At 33.8% G+C, this 25,825-nt stretch overlaps 1 protein-coding gene across 9 annotated transcripts in view; it reads right to left on the reverse strand.

Moving 5' to 3' along the window:
- Window positions 1-25,825, reverse strand: part of PRKACB (protein kinase cAMP-activated catalytic subunit beta) — a 115,614-nt gene that overhangs the window by 13,364 nt on the left and 76,425 nt on the right. For all 9 annotated transcript variants that reach the window (XM_059689046.1, XM_059689049.1, XM_059689053.1 and 6 more), the window contains 7 exons: window positions 24,915-24,976; window positions 22,638-22,766; window positions 16,587-16,685; window positions 15,590-15,672; window positions 13,578-13,704; window positions 12,310-12,405; window positions 8,793-8,915 (listed from right to left, as the gene is read on the reverse strand). In XM_059689046.1, coding sequence (XP_059545029.1) covers window positions 8,793-8,915; window positions 12,310-12,405; window positions 13,578-13,704; window positions 15,590-15,672; window positions 16,587-16,685; window positions 22,638-22,766; window positions 24,915-24,976 — 719 coding nt within the window. The remainder of the gene's footprint in view (window positions 1-8,792; window positions 8,916-12,309; window positions 12,406-13,577; window positions 13,705-15,589; window positions 15,673-16,586; window positions 16,686-22,637; window positions 22,767-24,914; window positions 24,977-25,825) is intronic.

The raw sequence follows: 25,825 nt of genomic DNA on the forward strand, positions 1-25,825 counted from the left end.
AATGTGTCAGTTATTCTCTCCATTATGGTGTTCAGAATGGTGGACAGTATGCACTACATATAAATTATCTTCTGAATTCAGGTAATATGCAATGCAATGCATGAAGAATATATACACCTAAATAAAGTAGTAGTTCTTTATTTTGGAATGCAGATAAAATGATGGTCTTGAATTGGTTAATGTGTGGTGCATCTGTTTAATCTTCAGAACCGTGACTTTCAAATGGGGAGTGGCAGTGGGGGGTGGTAATGGTAGATAACAGAATCATTTAGGAACCTTTTCAAGTTGTAGACACACCCTCCTCACTTCCATATCACACCCTCCTGCTCCTCAGAGTTTCTGATCAGGAGCCCACACTCTCATAGTAAGACATGTTAATGATGAGAATCTGTCATAGCCTTAAAGCATACCGAGGGAGAAATAATGAGAATCCTTGTGAAAGAATCTTCCTCAGGATTGTTTTAAAATGTAATAAAAAATCCAGTTTCTTTTTGACGGAACATACACCCATGTTGATTCATCAAACTGAAATTAGCAAAACAAAACAAACCCAAACAAAAACTCCCAAAACAAAACAGAAAATAACTTAAAGTTATGTTTTAATTGCAAAACCTTTATAGCATAGGGTGGGGTAAAAGTAGGTTTACAGTTGTTCGCATGGAAAATAAAAAAATCATTAGTTAATAATACAAGAATAAACGGTGCTTTGCACACTCACAATTGTAAACCTACATTTTGCCACACCTGGAAACACTAAAGGTTTCTATAATGGGAAGAATGACTCATTTTTCCTTCAAAACTGTATCAGGAATGGCATTATTTCTAACACTATTATCAATTATAACTGCTGTAGAAAGTGTAATCAGAATCTGGAATATCAGAGCTAGAGCGAGCTCAGTTTAATTTAGTCTAACCTTCATTTTAAAGATAAGGAACCTCAGCTCCAGTGAAGCTACCAACTCAGTTTCACTGTTGGGAAAATAACTTAATCCTCCCGACTCTTCCATCTTCCTGCCAGGCCGTACTAGGGCAAATAACGTGGAAGCAGCTGTAAAGAGCCAGATATGGAGAAGGGACAGTATAGACCCATTAAACCATTAGATCTAAGAGATAAGATTATTGGAAACTGGCATTATTTAACATGAAAGAGGTATTTGTGCAATATAAACTTTTTAGAGTGTTTATTTGGTCTTTTCCCCCCTAATATTTCCTATTTATGATTCTCCCCCTCCCCCCAACGTTCAGAGACCAAGTTACTTCTGAATTTCCTCATGGTATATTCTGTAGAATAAATATATTTCTATAGTGAAGTATAGGCAAACAAAATACATGATGTGTATGAAAATTGTCTGTGATCATTTAAAAACACAGATGTGCAGAATACACAGAAGACCAAGTCAGTCAGTATCCCTGACAGGGGGCATCTACTCATGAAAGCTTCTTGGAGGCAGGGACCACGCTGATTTGCTGTATCCAGCACTGGTATGGCATATATGATGAGCTCAAGAAATATTTAATGAATGCATATATTCAAATTTGACAAATACCAATTAGACACCTTGAATGGGCTGGACACTGCTGTACTTTGTATATGGTGGCAAACAAAATAAGACAAAGATTCCTGTCTTCACAGAGTTTACATTCTTGTGAGGAAGACAGATAACTTAGTGATGAGGGACACTTTAAAAATGTTGTCATCATATCACCCCTCACAAAACCTTGCACTGTAAGGTCTTTATTTTTTATTCTGAAGAAAATGGAGAATCATTGCAAGGTTCTGGGCAGAATAACAGGATCTGATTCAATATTTTTAAAGACTCACTCTAGTGACTCAGAAGACAGCAGTGTCAGTGGAGGTGGTAAGAAGTGATTGAATTCTGCATATTTTCTAAAGATAGAGCCAAAATGGTTTTGCTGTGCATTGGTGAGGTCTCTAGGGTGTTTTGGCCTGAGTAACTGAAAGGATGATGTTGTCATCAACCGAGATGAGAAAGGTGGTGGGAGAAACGCATTAGCTAAGAAAACAAAAATCCGTCAGTTTTAGAGAGGTTGAATTTGAGATGTTTATTAGGCATGGAGATCTCAGGTGGGAAGTTGAATACAAGAGTCTGTAACTCATGAGTCAGGTATGGACTAAAAAAATGAATTTAGAAATTGTTAGCTGGCATTCAAAGTCATGAAGAGGTATGAAGAAAGAAGAAAAGAGGACCAAGCCAAGGAGAATGAGAAGGAAAGATCAGTAATGCAAGAATACAACTAAGATGTGAAGAGTCACTACAGCCAAGTGAAGGAATAATGAAGCACTGCTCTTGAGTCTATTTCTTGCTTTGCCACAAAGTTCCTTTTGTCTTTGGGCAATTCTGAGTCTTGATTTACCTACATACAGGATGAGGGAGTTAAACGAAATAAAACTAAACATTCTTGTCATCCCAGAAATCTACCAAACGATTTATTTAGTAGAAAGAATACCTGGCTTCCAACCACAACTCCAGTTACATATATGCTCTATGCTTTGGAGAAAACCCCTTCACCTTTCTGAGGCTCAGTTAACTCTTTCATAAAGTGATGGAAGTATATTTCATCTGACAGGTATGAAAAGAAACCAAATAACTTTTATGAAACTGCTTTGCATCATGTCTAGTATTCTGCAGGCACTAATTCAATACATTTTTCATTTTATCAACCTTTCCATTAAGATAACATTTAATGATCTGGAGCTGAATTTTTGAACCAAAGAAGGAACCTGGAGGACAACAATATTTATCATTATGTTTCCAGACAAAGAAGGACAGTCTGTGCTCTAAGAATCATCCGGAGGGAGCAGGAAGTCCCTCCTTTCTTCTTGTCTCATTCTTCACCTGTTACTTTACAGAACACTTTCTTTTTTTCTTCTGTACTTAACATTTGATAGAGTGAGAGAGAAAATGGATAAGTGTAACCGTTTTGTAAGGACAACATTGTGAATATAGCTGACATCCTAAACAACTGTCAAACTACATTATGTAATATGCTAAACCAACTATGAAACTCAGTCCAAATTGAGCAGACTCAATGGAATATTTGTTCTGTTTTCAGCACCCATTATAAAGTTTTGTACATTTTGGTTTCAGTAATGACTATTATTTCCTAAAATTTAAGAGGAAGTTACATCCAAAGAGCCAATCTGTTCATGTTGTTACTGTATCCACACTGGGTGGTTTAAACTAAATTCACTAACTCGTTTACTGACTGTTTTTTCTTCTAGAAATAAAATAAGGTCAAAATCAAATTTGTCTACATTCAGCTCAATCACAGAAATTACAAAGCTTATCTTTGAAGAAGAAGGGAAAATTTTACTGCTGTTCTTCAGGAACTGACAAAAGATCACTTAACTAGTTCATTATCCTTTATACATTCGGATAAAATTTTCTGGGCCAAAATGACCCAAAAGCGTTTGCACACAGCTCACAACAATAATCTGTTAACTTCTGTCCACAAGTATGTTGGAATAAATTTAAAGATATTATCTCTTATAAATTAAGTACAGTCCTTAGAAATCTATAATCCCAATAAAGAATTTATGTAGCAAAAATTAGCATGTCTAATCATTTTTAAAAGGCATAACAACTTTTCATATATTAGGCTTTCCATAGATGTGGTGCTAGGTTCCACACTGCCTCGTAGGGCCTGGGGAAACTTTAATCAACCTGGATCCTATCTATAAACAGAAAGATCTAGGACAATGAAAAACACTTATTAATATTGATTCCAAAACTGTGGGCTCTCTGATCTGTCCCCTTATCTATGCAGAAACAGTGGTAGACAAAACAAACCCAGATGGTTACAGAGGGCTATCACCCACCCCATCCTCACTCCCTCCCCTGCCCAACAAGTTGCAAGCATTTACCCATAAGCCCACTAGAGTAAAGGGCTGTCAAAGCAGGTATTAACAAGGATTTTCAATGATCTCAGAAAGGAGTTAAAAATGGCCCTGGGTTTTATGCAAATAGAAAAGAATGCTTTTGTATTTTATGAAAATGACTTCTGAGTAGTCTAAGTGTCTTTAACTATAGCCACAGTCAAGTAGAAAATGGCCTTTAATTTCCCCAAAAGCACATGTATACCTTCACCTTTTTCACACATCCCCCAACACCCCTCCCCACCTGGCAACCATCAAAATGTTTTCTGTTTCTATGAGTCTGTTTCTGTTCTGCTTATTCCTTTATTTTGTGTTTTAGATTCCACATATAAGTGAAAGCATATAGCGTATATCTTTTTCTGTCTAACTTATTTCATTCAGCACAAAACCCTTTAGGTACATCCATGTTGTTGCAGATGGTAGGATTTCATTCTTTTTTATGGCTGAGTCATATTCCATTATATATTGGACATTTATGTTGCCTTCATATCTTGGCTATTGTAAATAATGCTGCAATGAACCTATGAATGTGTATGTCTTTTGGGTTTCTTTGGATAAATACCCAGAGGTGGAATTTCTGGGTCCTTTTTTGTCTCTTGTTATAGCTTCTATTTTAAAGTCTATTTTTGTATAAGTATTGCTATCCCAGATTTTTGTTCGTTTCTATTTTCATGAAGTATCTTTTTCCATCCCTATACTTTTTAGTCTGTGTGTATCTTTCAACCTTAAGCGAGTCTCTTGGAGACAGCCTATGTAAGGGTCTTGTTATCCATTCAGCCACTGTAGTCTTTTGATTGGAGCATTTAATCTATTTGCATTTAAAGTAATTATTAACAGATATGTATTTATTGCTATTTTACTACTTATATTATTGACCTTTTCTTCTTCTTAAAGAAGACCCTTTAACAGGGGGAGAGGACTCTTTTAAAAATATATACTTTTATTGATTTCAGAGAGGAAGGGAGAGGGAGAGAAAGATATAAACATTAATGATGCTAGAGAATCATTGAATGGTTGCCTCCTGCACGCCTCCTACTGGGGACCAAGCCCACAACCAGGGCATGGGCCCTGACCTGGATCGAACAGGTGACCTCTAGGTGCAGGGACCGACGCTCAGCCACTGAGTCACACTGGTGGGGTGGGAGAGCCGGTGCCTGGTTTCCTCTGGACTTTCCCCGTGGGCCTTTTCCCTCTGCTGTTTTTGCTTTGTACCTTTTCTTTGGAAGGCACCTTACAATGAAGGTGTGCGTTATAACGTAAGGTATCCGTTCCTTGATTATCACTATATGCTGAATTCTTTGAGTCCACCCAGTGAATCTCCTAACCTGGGAATGGTCTTAGAGACTCTGGACACATGAGGAATAGCCATTTGGCTGACGATCAATTTTCCTTCATGTGAATGTGAATTTTCCTCCAGAAAAAAAAATTAACTAACTCTTTGATCATTCTCTATATGCATCTGTTTACAACTTTATTTTTTATACAGTGTTTCCTTATACATTTTTGGTGCTCATTAAAAATGGAATAATATCTACTTAATATATAATGAAGTTAACAACTTTTATTAAATTACATAAGTCAAGGGCTCTAAAGTTATGGTTTCTCTAATGGCTGTTCCTTGACTGACTTATTTCCAAGTATCATTTTTGAACACAATATTAACTTTCATATTTCCAAGAATAATGCAGCCAGATAGAGTTGCTATGGAAACCATAACTGATTCTTGTCATACAGTATATGCTACTGAGCACGAAATTTAAAGACTGCAGAAACTCAGCACATATATTGTTAGGATGAGGCACAAAATGCAGGAATTATAAGACTTTTCTGTTCATGTGCATTTTAAAACCTGAACCTTAATGTTGCATGAATAATTTGACATTCAAATACCTCCTCTTTTGTTTTTTTTTTAAAGGCAAATATGTGTAGGAGAGAATCTCACAAGTTGATTGATCATCTTTCTGTATATTTAAAAATACCAGTTTGAGTTACAATATTGTAATAGAGACAGTACCTAACAATCTAATGTTCAAATATATGTACGTTAGTGAATTAATCACTTCATTAAATACAGTTTATTTTAACTTGTATAGGCCACTGATATCTATAATCTTTATAACCTGGTTTCAGAATGGTAAATATAATCAACATAAAATGTTGCTACATAAAATAATAATATACATTTTTTAAAATTAGAAAAATTCTGGATGCAAGTATATTTTTAAGTGACATATTGCATCATCAAAACCATTAAAACATTGTAACTACAAATATAGCATTTACAAATAAAAGGCCATAATTGGATTTAAAAAAATATTTTTTTTATTTATTTCAGAGAGAAAGGGAAAGGGAGAGAGAGAGAGAAACATCAATGATGAGAGAGAATCATTGATCGGCTGCCTCCTGCATGCCCCCTACTGGGGATCGAGCCCACAACCCAGGCATAGGCCCTTGACTGGAACCAAACCCGGGGATAACACTTTTGCAATATGGAGAGAGGTACATCTACTTTGGATTTCAGTGTTGAAACAGATGGTTTTATTGGGGAGTGATGAAGATGATTTTATATTCACATAATGCAGATCCTAGAGATCACTTAATGGCTATATTCTGCTCTCAGGAGTTCTATTTTAATTGAGGAAAGAGACCAAGGAATAAAAATAACTTTATAATATCCAATATGGGGAGAGACAATCTGGCATCTTCAGTCAAAAGCAAAACACCCTATCATATTTCTAAATAAATGAAGAAAAAAATAAAATATTGTCATAGGACAAACTTTTATGTTGCTACTCTTCTAAGGTGATTAGGATGTGAACTGTTATGATTTTTAGAATATATGCAGATTTAAAATGTAAGCTAATATTGAATCCTAAATGTTAAAATATGGCATGAAATAAAAACATACTCATGAACAGCTGAAAACAATGTCATGCAGTAGAGAATGGCTGGCAAACCGAGGCCAAGTCAGACAGATGAAGATATATTTGTTTTCACTAAAACAATCTTTCAAAGTAAATGGAATTTACTTGTGACAGCATCCTTGTCGGATAGTCTTATTCCTTTTAGGAAGCTAAGCATAAATAAAAGCAATATAGTGAAGATTCAGGAACTTTGTAATTACCAGCAATTGAATTATTTGGAATTATTATAGTTCTGCATTCTTAGTCTTTGGATTGGCAAAATATGCTCCTTCCATTCAGTGATTTTTAAGTATCTTAGTTCTCGCATCATTCTTCATATGACCTTTGGTTTTTATTCTCTCTTGGGAGTTTACATAATTACTTTTCAAATTCTTAAAAAACAAATCACTTCCTCCTCTACGAATTTTTTTTGATGTTTTCTTTTGTTCATTTCAAAGGCTCTTTTACTGTGACTTTAACATTCTGCTTAGTGGAAACAATTACAAACATAAGAAATGTGAAGTCTAGAGTGTTACCAAAGTAACAAGGGCAGCACTGATACTTCATGACTTAAAATACTTCCCTCCGCCTTTCTGTAAAATTTTCACTGCCCATCTTTAGTTTATTTATCTGTAAAAGGTATTTATTTTTCACAAAAATTTCCCCATAAAGTACATTTAAATATAACTGAAAAATCTTTTGGCCCCAGTACACTGCATATGCACTATGAGATAAATTTGGGTCTTGGTAAAAAAATTAAATTACTAGGTTATGGACATTTAGGTTGCCTTCTTAACACTGCAACTTTTAAGTGAATTTTACGTTCACTGATGCTGACTGTCAGCTTTCATACTAAATGTAGAGTGTGAACCTGGCTGGGCTACAAAGAAATACAGACTCTTCCTCTACCTCCTTCTAGATTCTTTAGGTTTATTAGGTTAATCTCTGTCTTAAAAGGTCACAAAGTACAAAGAAGTCAACTACATCACATCTCAGGGTGATGTCATGTCAAGATTAACGCCCTATTCCTGGTCACATTCTAAATGGGGCTATGTAATCTAAAAAACAAAACAAAACAAAAATCCCCACAGATAAACAGAACAAACTCTGTGTAAAAATAGCAAAAGGGAAAAATAAAAAATCCCTTTCCATAAACTTTATCGTAAATATAGAAGGCCTTCTTCTGGGGATTTTAAGTTACTCTTTCTTTGCAATATAGTAGAAAGAATCAGGCTCATTTCTATTAAAATTGACTGTAATATCTTTTAAAAAGACCTGCAGTATGAGCCAAGGCAAGAGCGAATGACTAACTCTAAACAAATGCTTTGGAAACAAAACTAGGAATTATAAATGTAAAAAAAAGAGAAGGTTTATGGAGTAATTACAAAATGTCAAATACTATGACAATAAATCTACTGATGGTCAAGAAAAATTAGTTATTTCCATTTTTGCTAAAGATAAATGACAATTATAATCACAATGAACATGAATAATTGTTTACATAAATTCTATGAATTTCTATGTTAAGAATATCTATTTTATATTTACTCTCAATTTTGTGGTGTATGACGTAATTCAAACAAGAAGTCTTTCCTGAAAAAGCAAGAGCACATTTTTAAAAAGCCCCTGAAACATCTCTCCACGGACACAGCACATGAAATGACTAACCATTTTTATTTATTTGAAGGAATACTCAGGATTAGGGCTATGATGCTGTGTTTTGCAAGTGATAAAATTACTAAAACTAGAAAATGTTTTATTATTTTGCTAATGTATTTATCAACATGCCCTTTTTTCTTAAGAGACTTTGATAATTTAACATTTATGCTATTATCTTTAATGAATGCTAGATACAAGGGCAGCAACTCTGAACATTTCCATATTTTTTGAAGTTAGGGATAATATGATATCAAATGGCTTCAATCTATAAAGCTTAAAATTCATGTACAGAAATAATGAATAACAGAGGAATAATAAAATGTATTTCTTACCTTTCCAGAAACAATCTTTTCATAAATCTGAATTGGTTGATCTGCAAAGAATGGGGGGTAGCCAGCTGCCATTTCATAGATTAACACCCCTAATGCCCACCAATCCACTGCCTTATTGTAGCCCTAAGAGAAACGAACACCAAATGTCAATTAGTATACACTCTGCAGAGAATGAAGTCATTGATGACTTCAAAATGACCTTCAAGCATGGGACATTTTTTTTCAAAAGCAGTTACTGAGTTATTCAGGATAGAATAAAAAAATGAAAAAAACGTATCAGGTCAGGTTTAAATTAAATATAGGAAACTTTCTAAATATTGAAATTGGATATTAGAAAATATTATTAAGTCTTCTTTCTAAAATCATTAAGAATATTACGGACAATAAAATATTCCCTATTCACTTGCAATACTGTAATTGTTGCATAACAATAGGAAGGGAGTATGACCAAATTACCCCTTGAAGTCCACTTTAGGCCTATGATCTTTTGAACCAGGTTTTCTAGAGAATGCTAGGAATGTCAAAAGTTTTGAAGCAAAATAGTAGATATTGCATTTCATAATAAGTAATGGAGTTGACTTCAGAATATGCTTATCGTTGGATTTTAGGAGAGTAAGTATACTAAGGAAAGTCCCTTCCACTTCACAAGATCTTATTGTAGCTAAACACTTAATTTGGAACCCAATAAATATAAACGTTTAAGTATACTTTATTGACTGTATTCCTTCTCATCTCTAAAAGGTATACAGAAAAGATAATTCATAGGGTGTTAGAGGACTGACTGTATCTAATGAAAGGAAACAACGTATATAACAAGTGCCTTGAGTGTGCACAGCACATATCCTGAAAGGGCGCTGTGAACCAAATATACAATGCTAAGGTTATTTGTACATGGGTTGTTCATTCATTTTACATTTACTAAAATTAAGATATAGAAGTATTTATGAAGTTCAAATATTAGCATGTTTACATAACGTTTGTTATCAACAATGATCAGTGTCAATTGGCACAAAAGATTATGAAAGAATAACCTGATCACGGAGAGGAATGAGCTGAGTTCTTGCCAGATCTTTGGTTAAGTGTATCCTCTAATTATCTTCACCACGCCCCACATTTCAACCTTTTCTCAAAATTTTAGCTTTCCAAACTATTTAGTTTTCAAATTATGAGCTAAAATATAATACTATAAATAGATATTTTTTTTCTTTTCATTTTTGTTCTGCTTCTGCATGTTTTTTAAAAGGGAGAGACTAGTATAATTGGAATAGCACTTTGTCTTGCTAATAGAAATAGGCATTAACTTTGTTTAACTCTTTTAATTCAACTCACTAATGCAGTCATTCATTACAATATTTTTATTATAATGAAAGCATGTATGTTGAACAAGATTCTTTTACTAAACTTTGATTTCTATGTTGTAGATTGTGTGCTAATGTTCATAATAAATGTGCCATGTTTTTAATGCCTTAGATATAGAGAATGAAAACAAATCAATAAGAAAAACTAAATTACAATAAATAGGCAAAGGACATGAAATAATAATTCATATACACACAAAGAAATACCAAATGGCTATAAGTATTAAAACAAATCTAATAAAAACATGAGGCTTAAAATATTATTTATTGCCTATTAAATTAGTAATGATTTAAAAAATAAGAATACACAATGCTGGAGAGAGTGTGGTGAAATAGGCACTCTCATATACAGCTGGCAAGAGTATAAAATGTTGCCATCTTTTTGGAAAGCACTTTGGCAATATGTATCAAGAGGCTCAAGAATTTATCCTAAAAATAATTTAAAATGCAGAAAAGCTATATACAAAGACCATTATCTCATTTATAAGAGGAAAAAAATGAAAAAGGAAACAACTTGAAAATTCAATGATAGAAGAATGGTGAAATATTTCGTGGTTACATTTGCAAATAGCCATTAGAATGATACTTGTTATTCAAGTGAAAAAAAGCTGAATACAAAATTATACATTCACTATATCTCAATTATGATAACATGCATAAAAATTATATAAAAGTGTTTTTTTTAAGGCTGCCTCTGGGTGGAGAGATTATAGTTTTTTTTAATTGTTTCTTTACATATTTCTGTATTTTCTGAATTTTGTACAGGGAACATTTATTACTTTTACAATATATATACATTTTAAAAGTTTTGGCACTTATTCTGTCATCGTATTACAAGGTGGGGCAAAAGTAGATTTACAGTTTTGAGTACATGAAACAGAGTTTATTCCTGTATTATTATTTATTACTTATTATATTATTTTGCATATGAACACAACTGTAAACCTACTTTTGTTATACTCTGTATTTGTTAAGTATAGTTAAAAAAGAAATGTGTTAATAGCAATGATATTTTGATTATAAAAAACTAAAAGATCAAGTGCGAAAGATGCATATATGCCTAACCAATGGACACAGAAAATAGTGCTGTAGGCCTGGGGTAGGGGGCTGGGGTGCGGGGGTGGGAGGGGGGGGAGACAGGGTGTCAATGCAGGGGAAAGGGGGACATTTGTAATACTTTAAACAATAAAGATAATTTAAAAAAATAAAGTGTGAAAGATAATGAGAGAAAGCTAAAATAAATCTTTTTTATTCTAACACGTCTATAGGCTAGCCATTTTCAATTATTCAGGGGGTAGGTATTCAGTTTCTAAATATTGAGGTATGTGGCTTATCCCTTCCTCTTTCCTTGTTCCTATTTGTGCCCAGTTATTGTTAATTTCTCCTTTCTAGCTTTCTCCACCAAAGAATGGCAGTGGAAAAGAGAAGTTAAACCGTTCTTTCAGATACGAGTACACATTTCTCTCACCACATTTTCACTGTTTGAAGAAGTAGAACTGTCTTCAATAAGACTGTAATTATTCAATTGCTATGATATTTCTATGCTTAAACTGAAATTAAAACACAATGAACGTATATTTCTTGTAAGTGGTAAAGTTGAAACAAAGAACTGACGACTAGCGCATATCATCTTTAGATTTGCCTCTTGTGACTGCTCTCCTGTGACTGGGAATGATTATGGAAAAGCTATGCTTCCAGCTTCAAAACATGGATCTAGAGGTCAGATTTATTAACACTGTTTGCATTAGATTCAGAGTTAAAATGGACAGTTTATGGGATTAGTGTTAGACTCTATTTTTTTTTAATAATTATGCACAAATAGATTTAAATTTATAATTCAGATTAAATAAAAGTATAACATTAGGACTCAGGGATCCTCAAACTTTTTAAACAGGGGGCCAGTTCACTGTCCCTCAGACCGTTGGAGGGCCGGACTATAGTTTAAAAAAAACTATGAACAAATTCCTATGCACACTGCACATATCTTATTTTGAAGTAAAACAACAAAACGGGAACAAATGCAATATTTGTATTTGCGTGTGGCCCGCGGGCCGTAGTTTGAGGGCCCCTGCATTAGGTCAATAGACTGTTTTCATAGAAGTCCACTCTGACACATGCCTTCTGTCTCTACGTCTTGCGTAATGACAGTGTAAGCATACCTTGCTGAGGATTATTTCTGGAGCCAAGTATTCTGGAGTGCCACACAATGTCCAAGTTCTGCCTTTAACTCTTTTGGCAAACCCAAAGTCTGTGACCTACAGAAGGAAAAAAAAGCACAAAACTGTGAACATTATTACTTCACAATAAAGGTATTTGTTGTACTGAAGTTGAAAGTTTAAAATCAGGGTGAAAAACAGAACCAGATAAAACAAATTAATTAAATGGAACTGAGGCTAATCTATGAGGGCCACTATTTAGTGAATATAGTTGAAACAACCCAATGCTGAATAACATTTCCCACCTCTAACCCAGGAGCAAATCAACAACAACAACAACAACAACAAAAGTCTTAATAAAAATGAAGGAGTGCTAGAAGTGTTCCTTAACTCCAGCATGTCCTTTGCCATTAATTATCTCATCAGAAGTGCAGCAGCATCCCTGGGGAGACCTGGTAAATGTGTAAAAAGGGACGCTCCCAATCCATCAATAGCAGAAACGGAAAGAAAACACTGTCACCAGTCCAGATTTGGCAGCTGCACTGTAGTATAAAAAGCATGGACGCTGGGGACAGACCGGATTCAATTCTGATTCCACCTGCGTGACCTTGCTATGCCTTAGTTTCATCAGCCTTAAAATGAGGATAACAACCGTATTTGCACTTCATGGCATTATCAGAATTGAAAGAGAGGATACAGCCCTGCTGGTGTGGCTCAGTGGTTTAGCATCGACCCAGGAACCAAGAGGTCACGGTTCGTTTCCCAGTCAGGGCACATGCCCGGGTTATGGGCTCAATCCCCAGGAGGAGGCAGTGGATCGATGATGTTCTCTCTCATCAATATTTCTCTTTCTCTATCACTCTCCCTTCTTCTATCTCTAAAACTCAATAAAAAATAAATAAAACAAAACACACAAAAAACAATGATTCTCTAAAAAAAAGAGAGAGAGAGACGATACATAAAAAAACATTTGGAATAACGCATGGCACTAAATGAGTGCTCACAAATTTAGCTATTACTAATTCTTTATGCAGGAGTCTGTGCTCGGTTCACAACCACAGATTACAGGAGATGTAAACGCGGTCTATCCTTGAGGGGACTGTTTGTTCTCTGGAATAGCACCGGAACCATAAGCTCTGTTTAAGATATTGGGGAAAAGCTATAGTCTTCTCAAAGAAAAAAACATCCCAATATTGGCAGTTGTCAAATACGTACAACTTGTTACCTAGTATTATCTCAAAGACATTAGATATAGTGTGTTCAGCTCATACCTGGATATAACCTTGGTGGTCAATTAGGAGATTTTCAGGTTTTAGATCTCGGTAGATGAGGTCTAGTGAGTGGAGGTACTCAAACGTTAGCACTATCTGAGCTGCATAGAACCGGGCGTGGGGCTCGCTGCAAAGAAACAAAACATTGGATTTCTGTAAAACGGGTTAACACATAGCAATCACTAGATTATACAAAAAATTAATATGGAGTTGAGATAATTTGGGAGTAAAATGTATTTTTTTAAAACTGTGTAAATAATCTTGTTAATTTCCAAATATTTAGTAAATCTCTAAATTGTCTTCAAATAATGCTTTGATATGATTAGTGAGAATCATACATTGAAGAAAAATCTAACTTTCAAATTGTCATCATATGTTAAATTATTATTGGCTATCGTAGAAGATATTGATGTTTCTGTAATTATGTCTGACCTTAAGGATGACTGAAAAGCAAATGTGCCAATTAGATCGTCTGTCACGGTCATCGCCACTGTTGTGGGTTCCATTTACATTTCTCATACATTTCATGTGCTTAAAAGATTTTTGTTACATAGGAGAGTTCTTTACTTGAAATTATCTGTTGATTATTGCCATTTTTACCTAATCTGTTCTTATTACAAAATGATATATGCTCATTATAGAAAAAAATATAATATTAATGAAAAGCAAGACATCCATAATCCCATCCAGAAACCATAGATAAAATCCTGGAGTCTGAATTTCCAATCTTCTATGTATGTTTACACAGACACATAAACACAGGTATAAGCTGTATATTTGTGTAAATATGTACAATTCTTACAGACATAGATGAGATCAACTGATAGATCAATGTGACTTTGATGCCACATTCTGAGTATTATTCCAAAAAGATGTACTGACTTTTCAGTCTGAGTTTCTATTTCATCACCTACTGTATACACTGAATTCTGCTAATCTGCCTGACAAATTGCAATGACTTTCAGATTTGTGTCCTCAGTGAACAACGTTAACTAGGAATAGAATTTCCCTCAAGACCATTGGCATGAATTTGATCTAGTAGGACCAGAAATATAGATTAATTTCAAAAAAGGATTACGTATGCTGCTCTTTTTGCTTATCACGATATTTTCTAGGTAGTAGCCTCATACACATCAGGTGCTCAGTAAATATTTGTTGAATGAATAAATATGTAAAGAAAAATACATGTTGGGGGCAATAATTTATAACACCCTTCCAGTTTCAGCCCCATCTCATCAACACTGTCACAATTGACATATGTTGTATGATAAGGAATGAAATCCAAGTTTATCATCGTGTTTTTATGAACCTAATTACCACCATAAGTCCTGTTTGAACTCACACTTATATGTTAGTTACACCAATATATAATGTACTGAAAGAAGCTGGACCTATTCTTGGTTTCAGTTTCATTCTATTAGTGATTACTAATGAACAGTAGTAGCTTACAAACTATTGCACACAGTAAAGATAGCAACCTATAACTTATTTAAATAATTGTGTAGCCTTTATTTGTAATAACCTAATGAGGTACAGTACATATATATTATATATGTATTTTTAAACCTTAACATAGTAACAACATTAAGGAGAATTAAATTTGTGCAAAACTAACTCTCATAATTACATCACCATGTTATCATCTTTTCTATATATTGCCTTTTTTTATCCTTATCCTTACACAAACCTCTTCCTTAGAATTGTGTAATATTTGTTCAATAAATACTGATATGTTTAAATTCAATTAATGTTTGCATTTCTGGAAATTCTAATAATAGATTTCAAACAATACTTACTAATGGTAGAATATTTACATTGGTATCATAGTGCTTTTATTTGATTTTCAAAAGCAGTATGTGGCCTCTTAGTAATATTTCCATGTAATTCTCCATACAGATAAAATATTACTAAATTGAATGAAATAAATTTTTACATTGATCATCACTTAAAAATTTGTGTTTTTTTTTAAAAACACACACAGCAAGATTTAAGGAGAGTAAAGTATTAGTTACCTGAACCTGCCAATTCTTCTTAGATGTGAAAACATTTCACCCCCAGGGACATATTCCATAACCATATATAAATTAGAATTATCCTATAAACAAATAGGAAGGATAAATAAAGCAAAATATTTTAAGGTAGCACCATGTTCAATTAGAAAAAGACACATAAAAGAAACCCACCTGGTGGATTACTAACATTGGGAACTAAAGATTAAATAAAAAATGTTCTAACTTTTCTCCCTTGGGGTACTCATGTTTCCCCCCTAGTATTCTTCTACTATTTATTCTAGGATTTTTGCTGTTCTTGCTCTTGAAGGGAACACTTAACTTTTAAACAATTAAACAGCACAGTAATAACTTAATGTTATAGTGTATGCAGAGGAATAACTAGGTCAAAAAACAATTTGCAAAAGTTAGTAAGAACATTTACATTTTATGTACTACATTAGGTCAGAGAAATTAAGGATTTTTAACATCATCAGGAATTCACAGGTCTTTATTTTACTTAAAGAATAAAGGAGGAAAAAGATTAAAATGCTTCATATGAATCAATGTTGCAGAGAGGTGCCAAGTATCAGTCTAAGGAACTGAAAATCTGCCAACTTAAAGAACAAATCTTTTGAAAGTTTGAGACACTAGAGCGGAGGGTCAAAGTCTGTTCTAACTCATATGAATGAAAAGACTAGAGCACAAATTACTAAATGAAAAAAGATGGTGAGATTGTGTGGCAGAAAAGGCTCTGGAGAAAAACAAGATATGTAGGTGTGCTGATTTGCCTCATTAAAATATCACTACGGATTTTGGTAAATTGAAATTTTTATTTTATACTACAGCCTCATGAAAAATTACACATTTTCCTTAACAAATTCCACAGGGAGAACCAAATCTTTTTTAAAAAACAAAACAAAACTCCATGTTTACCACCTAGTTTAGAATCCTATTATAGCTTTATATTTTTAAAAATTATGAGATGATAATATTTTATTTGGATATTAATAAAGTTTACCTTAAAAGAATACTCCAGTCGAACAAGAAAAGGAAAATTTACTGCCTGTAATATTCTTTTCTCATTCAAAGTATGCTCTATTTGCTTCAGTTTAACAACCTGTAATTGAGAGATAAATATATTACATGCATTTAAATGAAATTTAAGTTACTATAATTTTATAAAAAGAAAATGAAATAAATGTTTTTCATAAATAATGAACTTGGATAAAACAAAATCACTAGAGTTGGACAAGGATGATAGTAATAATTACCAATGAGGTTTACTACGTTTAAATCCTTACTGAGGATTTAAAACTTGGTCTTAAAATGGCAAACTACGATTTTCAGGAAAGAAGCAAGAGCTAAGAAGAATTAGAATTATAATACCTGAATAAATACAAGAATAAGTCCTGAAAATTCAATTTGCACAGCTACAAAAGAGGATACACACTAAATATTGGCAACAACAACAAAAAAAGTCTATGTCTTTATATCAAATAGATCATTTAGAATTAATCAAGCTTTCTCTGGGTTGTCTACTCAATCATGTACATAGCAGAGGACAGCAACTTATCCTAGCATTAAGAAGACTGATTCTACCCTACCTGTGATCTATTTTTAATTTAAGAAAAGGTATCTTTAGGGAGATAGAAATAATTATTTTGCATGTGTGTAAATCATGTGTGATAGAGGCTTATGTGGGATAATAATAGAATTCAAGAAGTTGAACATGGAAAGAAAGGCAATTAAAAAAAGGAACCCTCGTGCACTGCTGGTGGAAATGCAGACTGGTGCAGCCATTGTGGAGAACAGTATAGAGTTTCCTTAAAAAACTAAAAATGGAACTCCCATTTGACCCAGTGATCCCACTTCTAGAAATATATCCCAAGAAACTAGAAACACCAATCAGAAAGGATATATGCACCCCTATGTTCATAGCAGCACAATTCACCATAGCTAAGATTTGGAAACAGCCTAAGAGCCCATCAGTAGATGAGTGGATTAAAAAACTGTGGTACATCCACACAGTGGAATACTATGCTGCTGTAAAAAAGGAGTTTTTACCATTTGCTACAGCATGGATGGAACTGGAGAGCATTATACTAAGTAAAATGAGCCAGTCAGAGAAAGATAGATATCACATGATCTCACTCATTTATGGAATATCATGAACAACATAAACTGATAAACAAAAACAGATCTAGAGACAGAGAAGCATTGATCAGACTGTCAAACCTCAGAGGGAAGGTAAGGGAGGGTGGGGGTGAGAGGGAGAGATCAACCAAAGGACTTATATGCAAGCATATAGGCCTAACCAATGGACACAGACATGAGGGGGGTGAGGGCATGAGTGAGGGGATAGGGGGTAATGTGGGGATAAGGACACATATGTAATAACTTAATCAATAAAGAAATTTAAAAAAGAAAGGCAATTAAAGCTATCACCCAGTAATTAGTATATACAATTATAGTATAAAAATAATTAACTAAGAGCCAGAAGATTTGTGTCTAATCTAGGTCTTCTATTCAACCAGTTTTGTGACTTTGGAAATGTTACTTTAATTCTTAGAATATCAGGTTTTTTTAAAATCTGTAACATGAAGTGGTTGGATCACCACTGTCAACATTCTAACTAGTTACAGAACCAATCAGTCCATTCTTATCACGATAAACTATTTAACACTACCTGGATAAGTAGTATTGCTTTGTGCTTACTATTTTTTAATATACTATTTTTCTTTTGCAATTTCAGGTTCACAGTAGAACTGAGTGGAGGGTACAGAGACGTCCCATATACCTCCTTCCTCCACACATGCATAGCCTCCCATGATCAACACTCCCTACCAGAATGGTAAACCTATTACACTCAGTGAACCTACAATGATGCATAGTAGTTTACATTAGGGTTCACCCTTGGTATTCTACATCTATGGATTTGGACAAATGTATAGTGACAGGTATCCACCATTATAATATCAAACAGAGTAGTTTCACTGCCCTAAAAACCCTCTGTACGCCATCTACTCATCCTTCCCTCCCCACTAACCCTTCGCAACCACTGATCTTTTTATTGTCTCCAGAAAGTCATATAGTTGGAATCATACAGTATGTAGCCTTTCAGATTGGCTCCTTTCACTAAGTTATATGCATTTCAGTTTCCTCCATGTCTTTTCACGGCTTGATAGTTCATTTCCTTTTAGCGCTGAATAATACTCCATTGCCTGAGTGTACCACAGTGTTTATTTTTGCATATTATGATATAGCAGGTTTTTTAGTTAGGCACAGACAATGTGTTGCCTTATGAAATAGGTAATAAAATCTGCAACAGAGAGGCTTTCTGAATTACAGTCCTAAGTCAACTATGCATATATGGGGCATAACAATTAAATAGACACAAAGACGAGAGAGTGTTTGCCTTCATGCTGCATAAAATCTGTCTGGAAGTATGATGCATGAATACGTGAATAACAATACAGAACTGCCAAGTGAGAGTTATGTATAGTGTTCAGAAGGGAAAATATACAAAGGTAAGCCAGTCTGAGTGCTAGTCCATTGGGCTAGAGCTTAGGACAGCACCTCTCAAACTTTGGGAATGAAGTCTCCCTAAAAGGCAGAGAAAATTTAACAAGTACCCCTAGGGGTTTTATCCATGTTTTATTTCAAAATTCATATATCATGTTTACTTCCTAATATTTCTGGTGGTTTAAATACATATATTTAAAAGCATTAAAAAATGATTGTCAGCGATTTTTTTTTTTTTTTAGCCAAGCACTTGAGGAGTTTTTAATAAGGAAGATAGGTCATATATCATCACATACTCCCTTACCCGACCCAGCATAGCACCATATACTTCTGTGGGTCCAGTTTCCATCAGAGAACTGGACTATAGAGGACAAGTGGGGGAATAGTGTGAAGTAAGACTGGGATGGAGTTAGGGAGAAAATTATGAAGGCTTTGAAAGTAGGCTGCAGAGTTCTGACTTCATGTAATAAACATTAGGAAGCCTTCTGAGTGAGATGATATGATACGATAAGAAATATTTGTTGACAATGAAGAAGGTCAATTAGTAGAAGGTGAAAACTGATACTGTGGAAATTAAGACGTTACTGTGAAAGTCCAGGTACTATTAGTGAGGGGCCAAGTCGGTGGTGGCAGGAAAGATTTCAGGGAAAACAAATGCCTTTGAAAGGAAAAATTAACATGGAGTGTAAGAATAGAAATCAGACAAACCCAGGTCAACTTCTTGGTTCCTCTCACTAGCTGTCTGACTTTGAAAAGATTACTTAAACAGAGAGGTTCTTGGCTTAAAGGGGAGATGAATGTTACACAATGTTGTGAAGATTCACTGATATAATAAATGTAAAGTGACTTGTAATGCTTGACAGATAATACGGAATAAAGAAATGGGATTTCCTTAACCCATTGTACGCCATAAGCTTCTACAGACGTAAGCGGTGGACCTTCCCCACACACCACGTGCGTCTATAGCCGCAAACCTCGTGTATCAACTCTGGTCGCCCAATTTTAAAATCAGACTTGTTAGTGACATCTCTGGGTTTGTAAAGAAAAGTATGGTAACTTAAATTCGTAAATATTCAGCACATATGGAAGAAATGGGGATGGTTTCCATTTAGGATGAGTGGCAGTTAACTGGTTAATTCCTGTGCTGATCTATTCCCCTCACCTCATATACCCTAAGATAGGAGAAGCCGAAAAGAATCAATTGAAAGACCTGAGACTTTATGAACAAAAAAGGTTATTATTTTGTTACTTAGTTTTAGAAAATTAAAGTAAATAAACTTGAAAAAAATCAGAATATAAAGTCTTTGTCCTAAGTCTGAATAGATCCAGAACAATGCCACAGAGCAACGGTTTTCAACCTCTCCTGGCACACATAAGCTAATTACTAAAATTCTGCGGCACACTAAAGAATATTTTTTGCTGATTTGACAAAAAATGTATAATTCTGAATCATTCACACTGGACAGCTATTGTTGTGTTGGCTGTGGTCATTATTTTATTTGACAATCTAAGGGAAAAGAGGTCAGCGCCCCTGACTAAAGAGTCAGGCACTGCACGTTTTAAAAATACTTGTGGCATGCGCCCAGGTTGAAAATCGCTGCTGCAGAGAAATGACTTAAAATGGTAGCTATTCTTCTGGGAAATACTCTCTCACCACGATTTATTCACAAGGTAGCCTTCTCAGTAACTCACTTAACAAGTCACTGTCTTAGAAAATGTTTTACAGTGTAAAAATACGTTTTGTAATCCTTTTAATATTTTATGACTAAAGCACATCTAGTTAATTCCTTAAGGAAGGTAACATAAAATATTAGGGGCTATACAGATAATAACAATTTAATGACAGATTTAATAATATAAATTCGAAGCATTTTGTTGTTGTGCTACCAACACAAGCACACAAATCGCGTGCCCTCGCTGACACCCAATTACGTCATCTAGAAAGTTAGGGGAAGCACTAGCTGCTCTTTTAAGAGCTCCGTGTTCGGATTATACAGATTAGAGCAAAGCGCCCAAGGATGAGCTGAAGGTTGGATGAGGGTGCACTGGGCGAGTGTACAGAACACGACACAGAGAAGGAATCATCCAAAGATTGGTAGACAGAAGGAAAAAAATAAACAGAAAAAGGCACATTAAAAAAAAAAGGAGGTCAAAGAGGCAGGAGCATAATTAGAAGAGAATGGGGATCCAGAAATCCACGGTCAACACAGTTTCAAGGGAGTGGTCAACACGGTTGTTGTCACATAAGACAAGCAAAAAGAGTCCGCTGGACTTGGTCATTCGGACACTGGATTGGTGACCTGTGGCGGAGACATTTTAGTGGAGTAGCACAAGGTAAGAGATAAAGAAGGGAGCAGCTAAATCATTGTGAGTTACAGAATTAATAGGAAGTGAGTTAGGAATAGAGTGATTAAACTATTTTTTTCAAGAAGCATGGTTAGAAAAGGAAGTAGACAAAGATGCACAATCCTGCGTGTGTGTGTGTGAGTGTGTGTGTGTGTGTGGGGGTGTATTTAATTTTAGAGAGAGACTCAATAAGCCTTTACTCATTTCATGTTACAGGTTAGCTTTGTTTTTTGATTTAAAGCAGAGATTGGATCAGAACCACAGACCAGTCTAGCGCTGTGCTGTCCAAAATGGTAGCCACTAGTAACATGTGGTTTTTTAACACTGGAAATGTGGTAACCTGAATGGAGATGTATTGTAAATGTAAAATATACACCAGAAATTGAAGACTGGTATGCCTCAAATATCTCAGTAATTTTTATATTAATTACATATTGCAGTGATAATGTCATGGATACATTGCACTAAACAGAATCTATTATTAACATTAATTTCAACTATTGCTTTTTATTTTTTTTAAATGAAGATACTAGAAAATTTTCTTATCTATATATTCCAGTAAGCCAAAATGTGATTACTAAGAAAATAGAAGCTTAATATTTAAAGCATGAAGAATTCAGATATCCTGATTATTTATATATACCAATACGTGATAAACACTTAAAAATTACTTTTAATTTTTAACTGAGATACAATTGACATAAGATATTAGTTTCAAGTGTAATGATTTGATTTTTAATAGTATGTAGGTTTTCAAGTTTTTACTGCTTTAATTGACATTTTTAATTAAGCAAATGCAATCATCTTAAACAAGAGGGCTTCTACTGTCAATTAAAATGTCATAAAATAAAATCACTAAATTTCTGTTACCTTAATCTAAGGATCAAATAATTTATTCCTGTATTTTTCCACAAGGCAGAATATAGTAGAGAAGCCTGTTCTTTACATGCTAAATTCAATATTTTGTTAGTAAACATACACATACCTATTATGTATAAATAGTTATTGAAATAATGTTCCCCTATATACTAAAACTATAACTACAGTATCATACAGTCATAATAACAAGAATGACAACTAAATGCAACAATAATATTCTTTGAAGGTGCAAATATTTAAGTCATTATATTGCATCTATTTAATAATGTAGCTGATAAAACTGAAGTTTACCCTTCAAGTAAATGACAACGCAAACACTAACCTTCTGCTTATCTAGGATCTTCATGGCATAATACTGCTCAGTGGCTTTGTGTTTCACCAACATGACTCTTCCAAAGGAACCTGTTCCAAGGGTTTTTTTCCTTTCAAAATCCTCCAGCCCGGCATTATTCTACATATGCATACAAAATAAAATAAGCTTTAAATTTAGAAATTCTCGTAAGAATATGATGGCAATAGATTTAGTGATAATCAAAATAGATAATTTAATTTATTAACCATCCATTTAAAAATAACATGAAAGGCTACTGAAATTCCAAGTTATTGGTTCTATTTTTTCTTTTGAATAAAAAACTAATATTTGAGAATTATATTGCAAAACAAAGCATAATAGCAATGGGAGGAAATAAGAGCTTCAGCTGAAATATTAAAGGCTATATTCCAATATATATTATTAGTATTGGACTAACAAATTAGTTTCATATTTTAATAATTACAAACTGACCAGAGGTACACTGACCAAGACAACCATGAAAGCCACAGCCTTAGTGCACTTGCAAATAACTGCAATGACTAGATAAGCCGAGGGATCAGAGTCCTCTCACTAGAGTTACCTCTAAAGAAAGCACCATTATAACTTCATTTCTATCTTTACCGGAGCTTACACAACTAGGGAATAACAGCGTGAGAGATTCTAATAGCTTTCTCTCTGATGTTATAATGACCCAGGATTACCTAAAACAGCAACAATAGGAAAGAAGAGTTCCTCATGCCCACAAAGATAACCAGGAGTCAGAGTCCCAGAACAACAATCAGCCTCTTTTTCTCCTTGAATGGATGCTTTGTTACAAGCAAACATCTTTGTTTGGCTTTGACTATAGCATAGAAGCAAAGAATTGGAAGCATCAATCTATTGAATTTGTTGCTGTCACAACAAAATGAAAATTACTAGGAACAAATTATGTGCTAAATAGCAATAAGTAGTAATTGCTGACCCATTTTTTAATAGGTTTTCATTACAAAGATCTCCATGAAAATCTTAGAAAAATTATTTCCAGCCTGTACAGTGTTGAGCTTGAGAAAGTTGAGATGAAATAGGATTCTTGTATAAGCAACTGAATCCACTGTAGCTGGATTTCATCTCCATTGAAAACCATATTTTCATTTCGAATTTACAATGATTTTAAATTGCCATGAGCTTCTATGTCAATGCAAAGAATAAGTCCTTCCTATTCTGACTGAATTACTTAAATTTATGAATTAACTAGAGGACTAATGCACGAAATTCGTGCAAGGGGCTTGGTCCTCGCAGCTGCAGCAGCTTGCCTCGGCCCTCACAGCCCCGGCTTCATCCAGAAGGTATTCCGGAAGATCGTTCGGCTATCCAGTCTAATTAGCATGTTATATTTTTATTATTATAGATATTTAATGTTTTGTTTTACCAACATAGATGGATTGAAATGTTTAATATTAGCTCCCAACTAAACAATGAAAACAGACTTCATTAATAGACCACAGAACATCTCTTTTTGTTAGTCATTGCTTTTTATATAAAAATGCCATTTTCTTCACCTCCTTAATGTTTCATGTTAGACAATGTCTAACTTTCACCAGAAGGATTATGTTTTAAATTATAGGTCATGCTCTAAATCTTGATAATGATGGCATCTTCATAAAACATAACATTTATTTAATATTAAATTTTTTTAGTGAAAAACTTGAAAATATTTTTTTGTGCTAGGATAAAGGTTTTCAAAATTTAATCTACTATTAAAGTTCATTACTTATTTCATACCTTCAAGAGAGATTTTTTTGAGACGTATAGATTACTTTTTATATAGTTTTAGATCTCAGTTAAAATCTAAAGTACTTAGATTATATAAAATTTACTCCATCGAAATGTTTATGAAAGAATCCCTGTGTTTGGTATGTTATCAATAGCCAAATGTTTGGGATTAAGAATTTGAAACTGTACAATAGGGTCCCTATTTTTGTAATTAATAAAAATAATAAATATGGTAGCATATGCATAAATCAAAATTACTATATTCAAAAATATCAAGAGTTTGTAGTAGCTTAAAATTGGTATCAAAATTTATAATCAGGTACTATGCTAAAAATTAGTTCCTTCTCCAATTTAAGTATACATAAAATTAATAAATCAAAACAATATTATGACAAAAATTCCCACATTAACCTTACATTTATTAATGCTACGTGAAAATTAAGATTTCTGGAAGCAGTCAATTATTTAGGTAAGAATCATGATTTTACTTAATAGAGAATTTTTAAATCATAGAAAAATTGAAATATTCCTTACCTGAGCAGGATTTTCCCATTTTTTTAAAAAGTCTTCTTTGGCTTTGGCTAGAAACTCTTTCACTAAAAAAATAGAAAAAAAATATTTTAAAAAATTTGTCTTGTAATAATTTCCATATTATATATAAATATCCGTGCTTTAAAAACACACACGTCAACCATGGTCACCATAAAACATGTATTTACAACATGATATACTAGAGAGCTATTCTGTTTCTCTAAATAAGAAACATTTTCTCAAATTTCTAAAGATCTCTAATATCTTGCTATATGGAGATCACTTTGATAATTTCAAATCTAATAATAAAAATCCTGTTCCTGAAGACATACCCAGAAGTAATGGAAAAAGGTTGGGACAATCTAGAACAAAATACTAGTAAATAAACCAGCAGTGATAGTTTAAAGGCCTTTATACATCAGAACTGAAAACATCTGGAGAATTGAAACTTGTTGATTTGTGGAGTTTCAAATGTAATCGATTTTGACAAAGGGCTATTTTCAGGTATTGGAATTTATGTTATTAGATTTGTTTTTTCTCTACCACAGACTAACACTTAAAAGAATACCCACAAAGACTTAAAACAAAACAGAACAAACCACCACAAACAACCAAAATAACCCAAAGAGCTTAAAAATCTCTTTCTAACTTTGAAGCAAAACTAAATGTCTGAACGACTAATTTCAAATGTACATGAAGTAAAGCAATTCAAAACCAGATGCTTATATAGCGATTAATAGCCACATTATTGTATAGAGCTGTGGTTTGAAGTTTTAGATTTGGTATGTGACACATCATTTAAAAAGATTCCTCGTTTTCATTATCTTTCCACAAAGTTACTAGCAATGATGTCTGTTTACAACCAACTTCATGTGTTTAAAAATAAATAAAAGAAAAAAATTCCAGAGAGGTAA

The sequence above is a fragment of the Myotis daubentonii genome, chromosome 3 (genome assembly GCF_963259705.1).
Source record: "Myotis daubentonii chromosome 3, mMyoDau2.1, whole genome shotgun sequence".
Classification (NCBI taxonomy): domain Eukaryota; kingdom Metazoa; phylum Chordata; class Mammalia; order Chiroptera; family Vespertilionidae; genus Myotis; species Myotis daubentonii.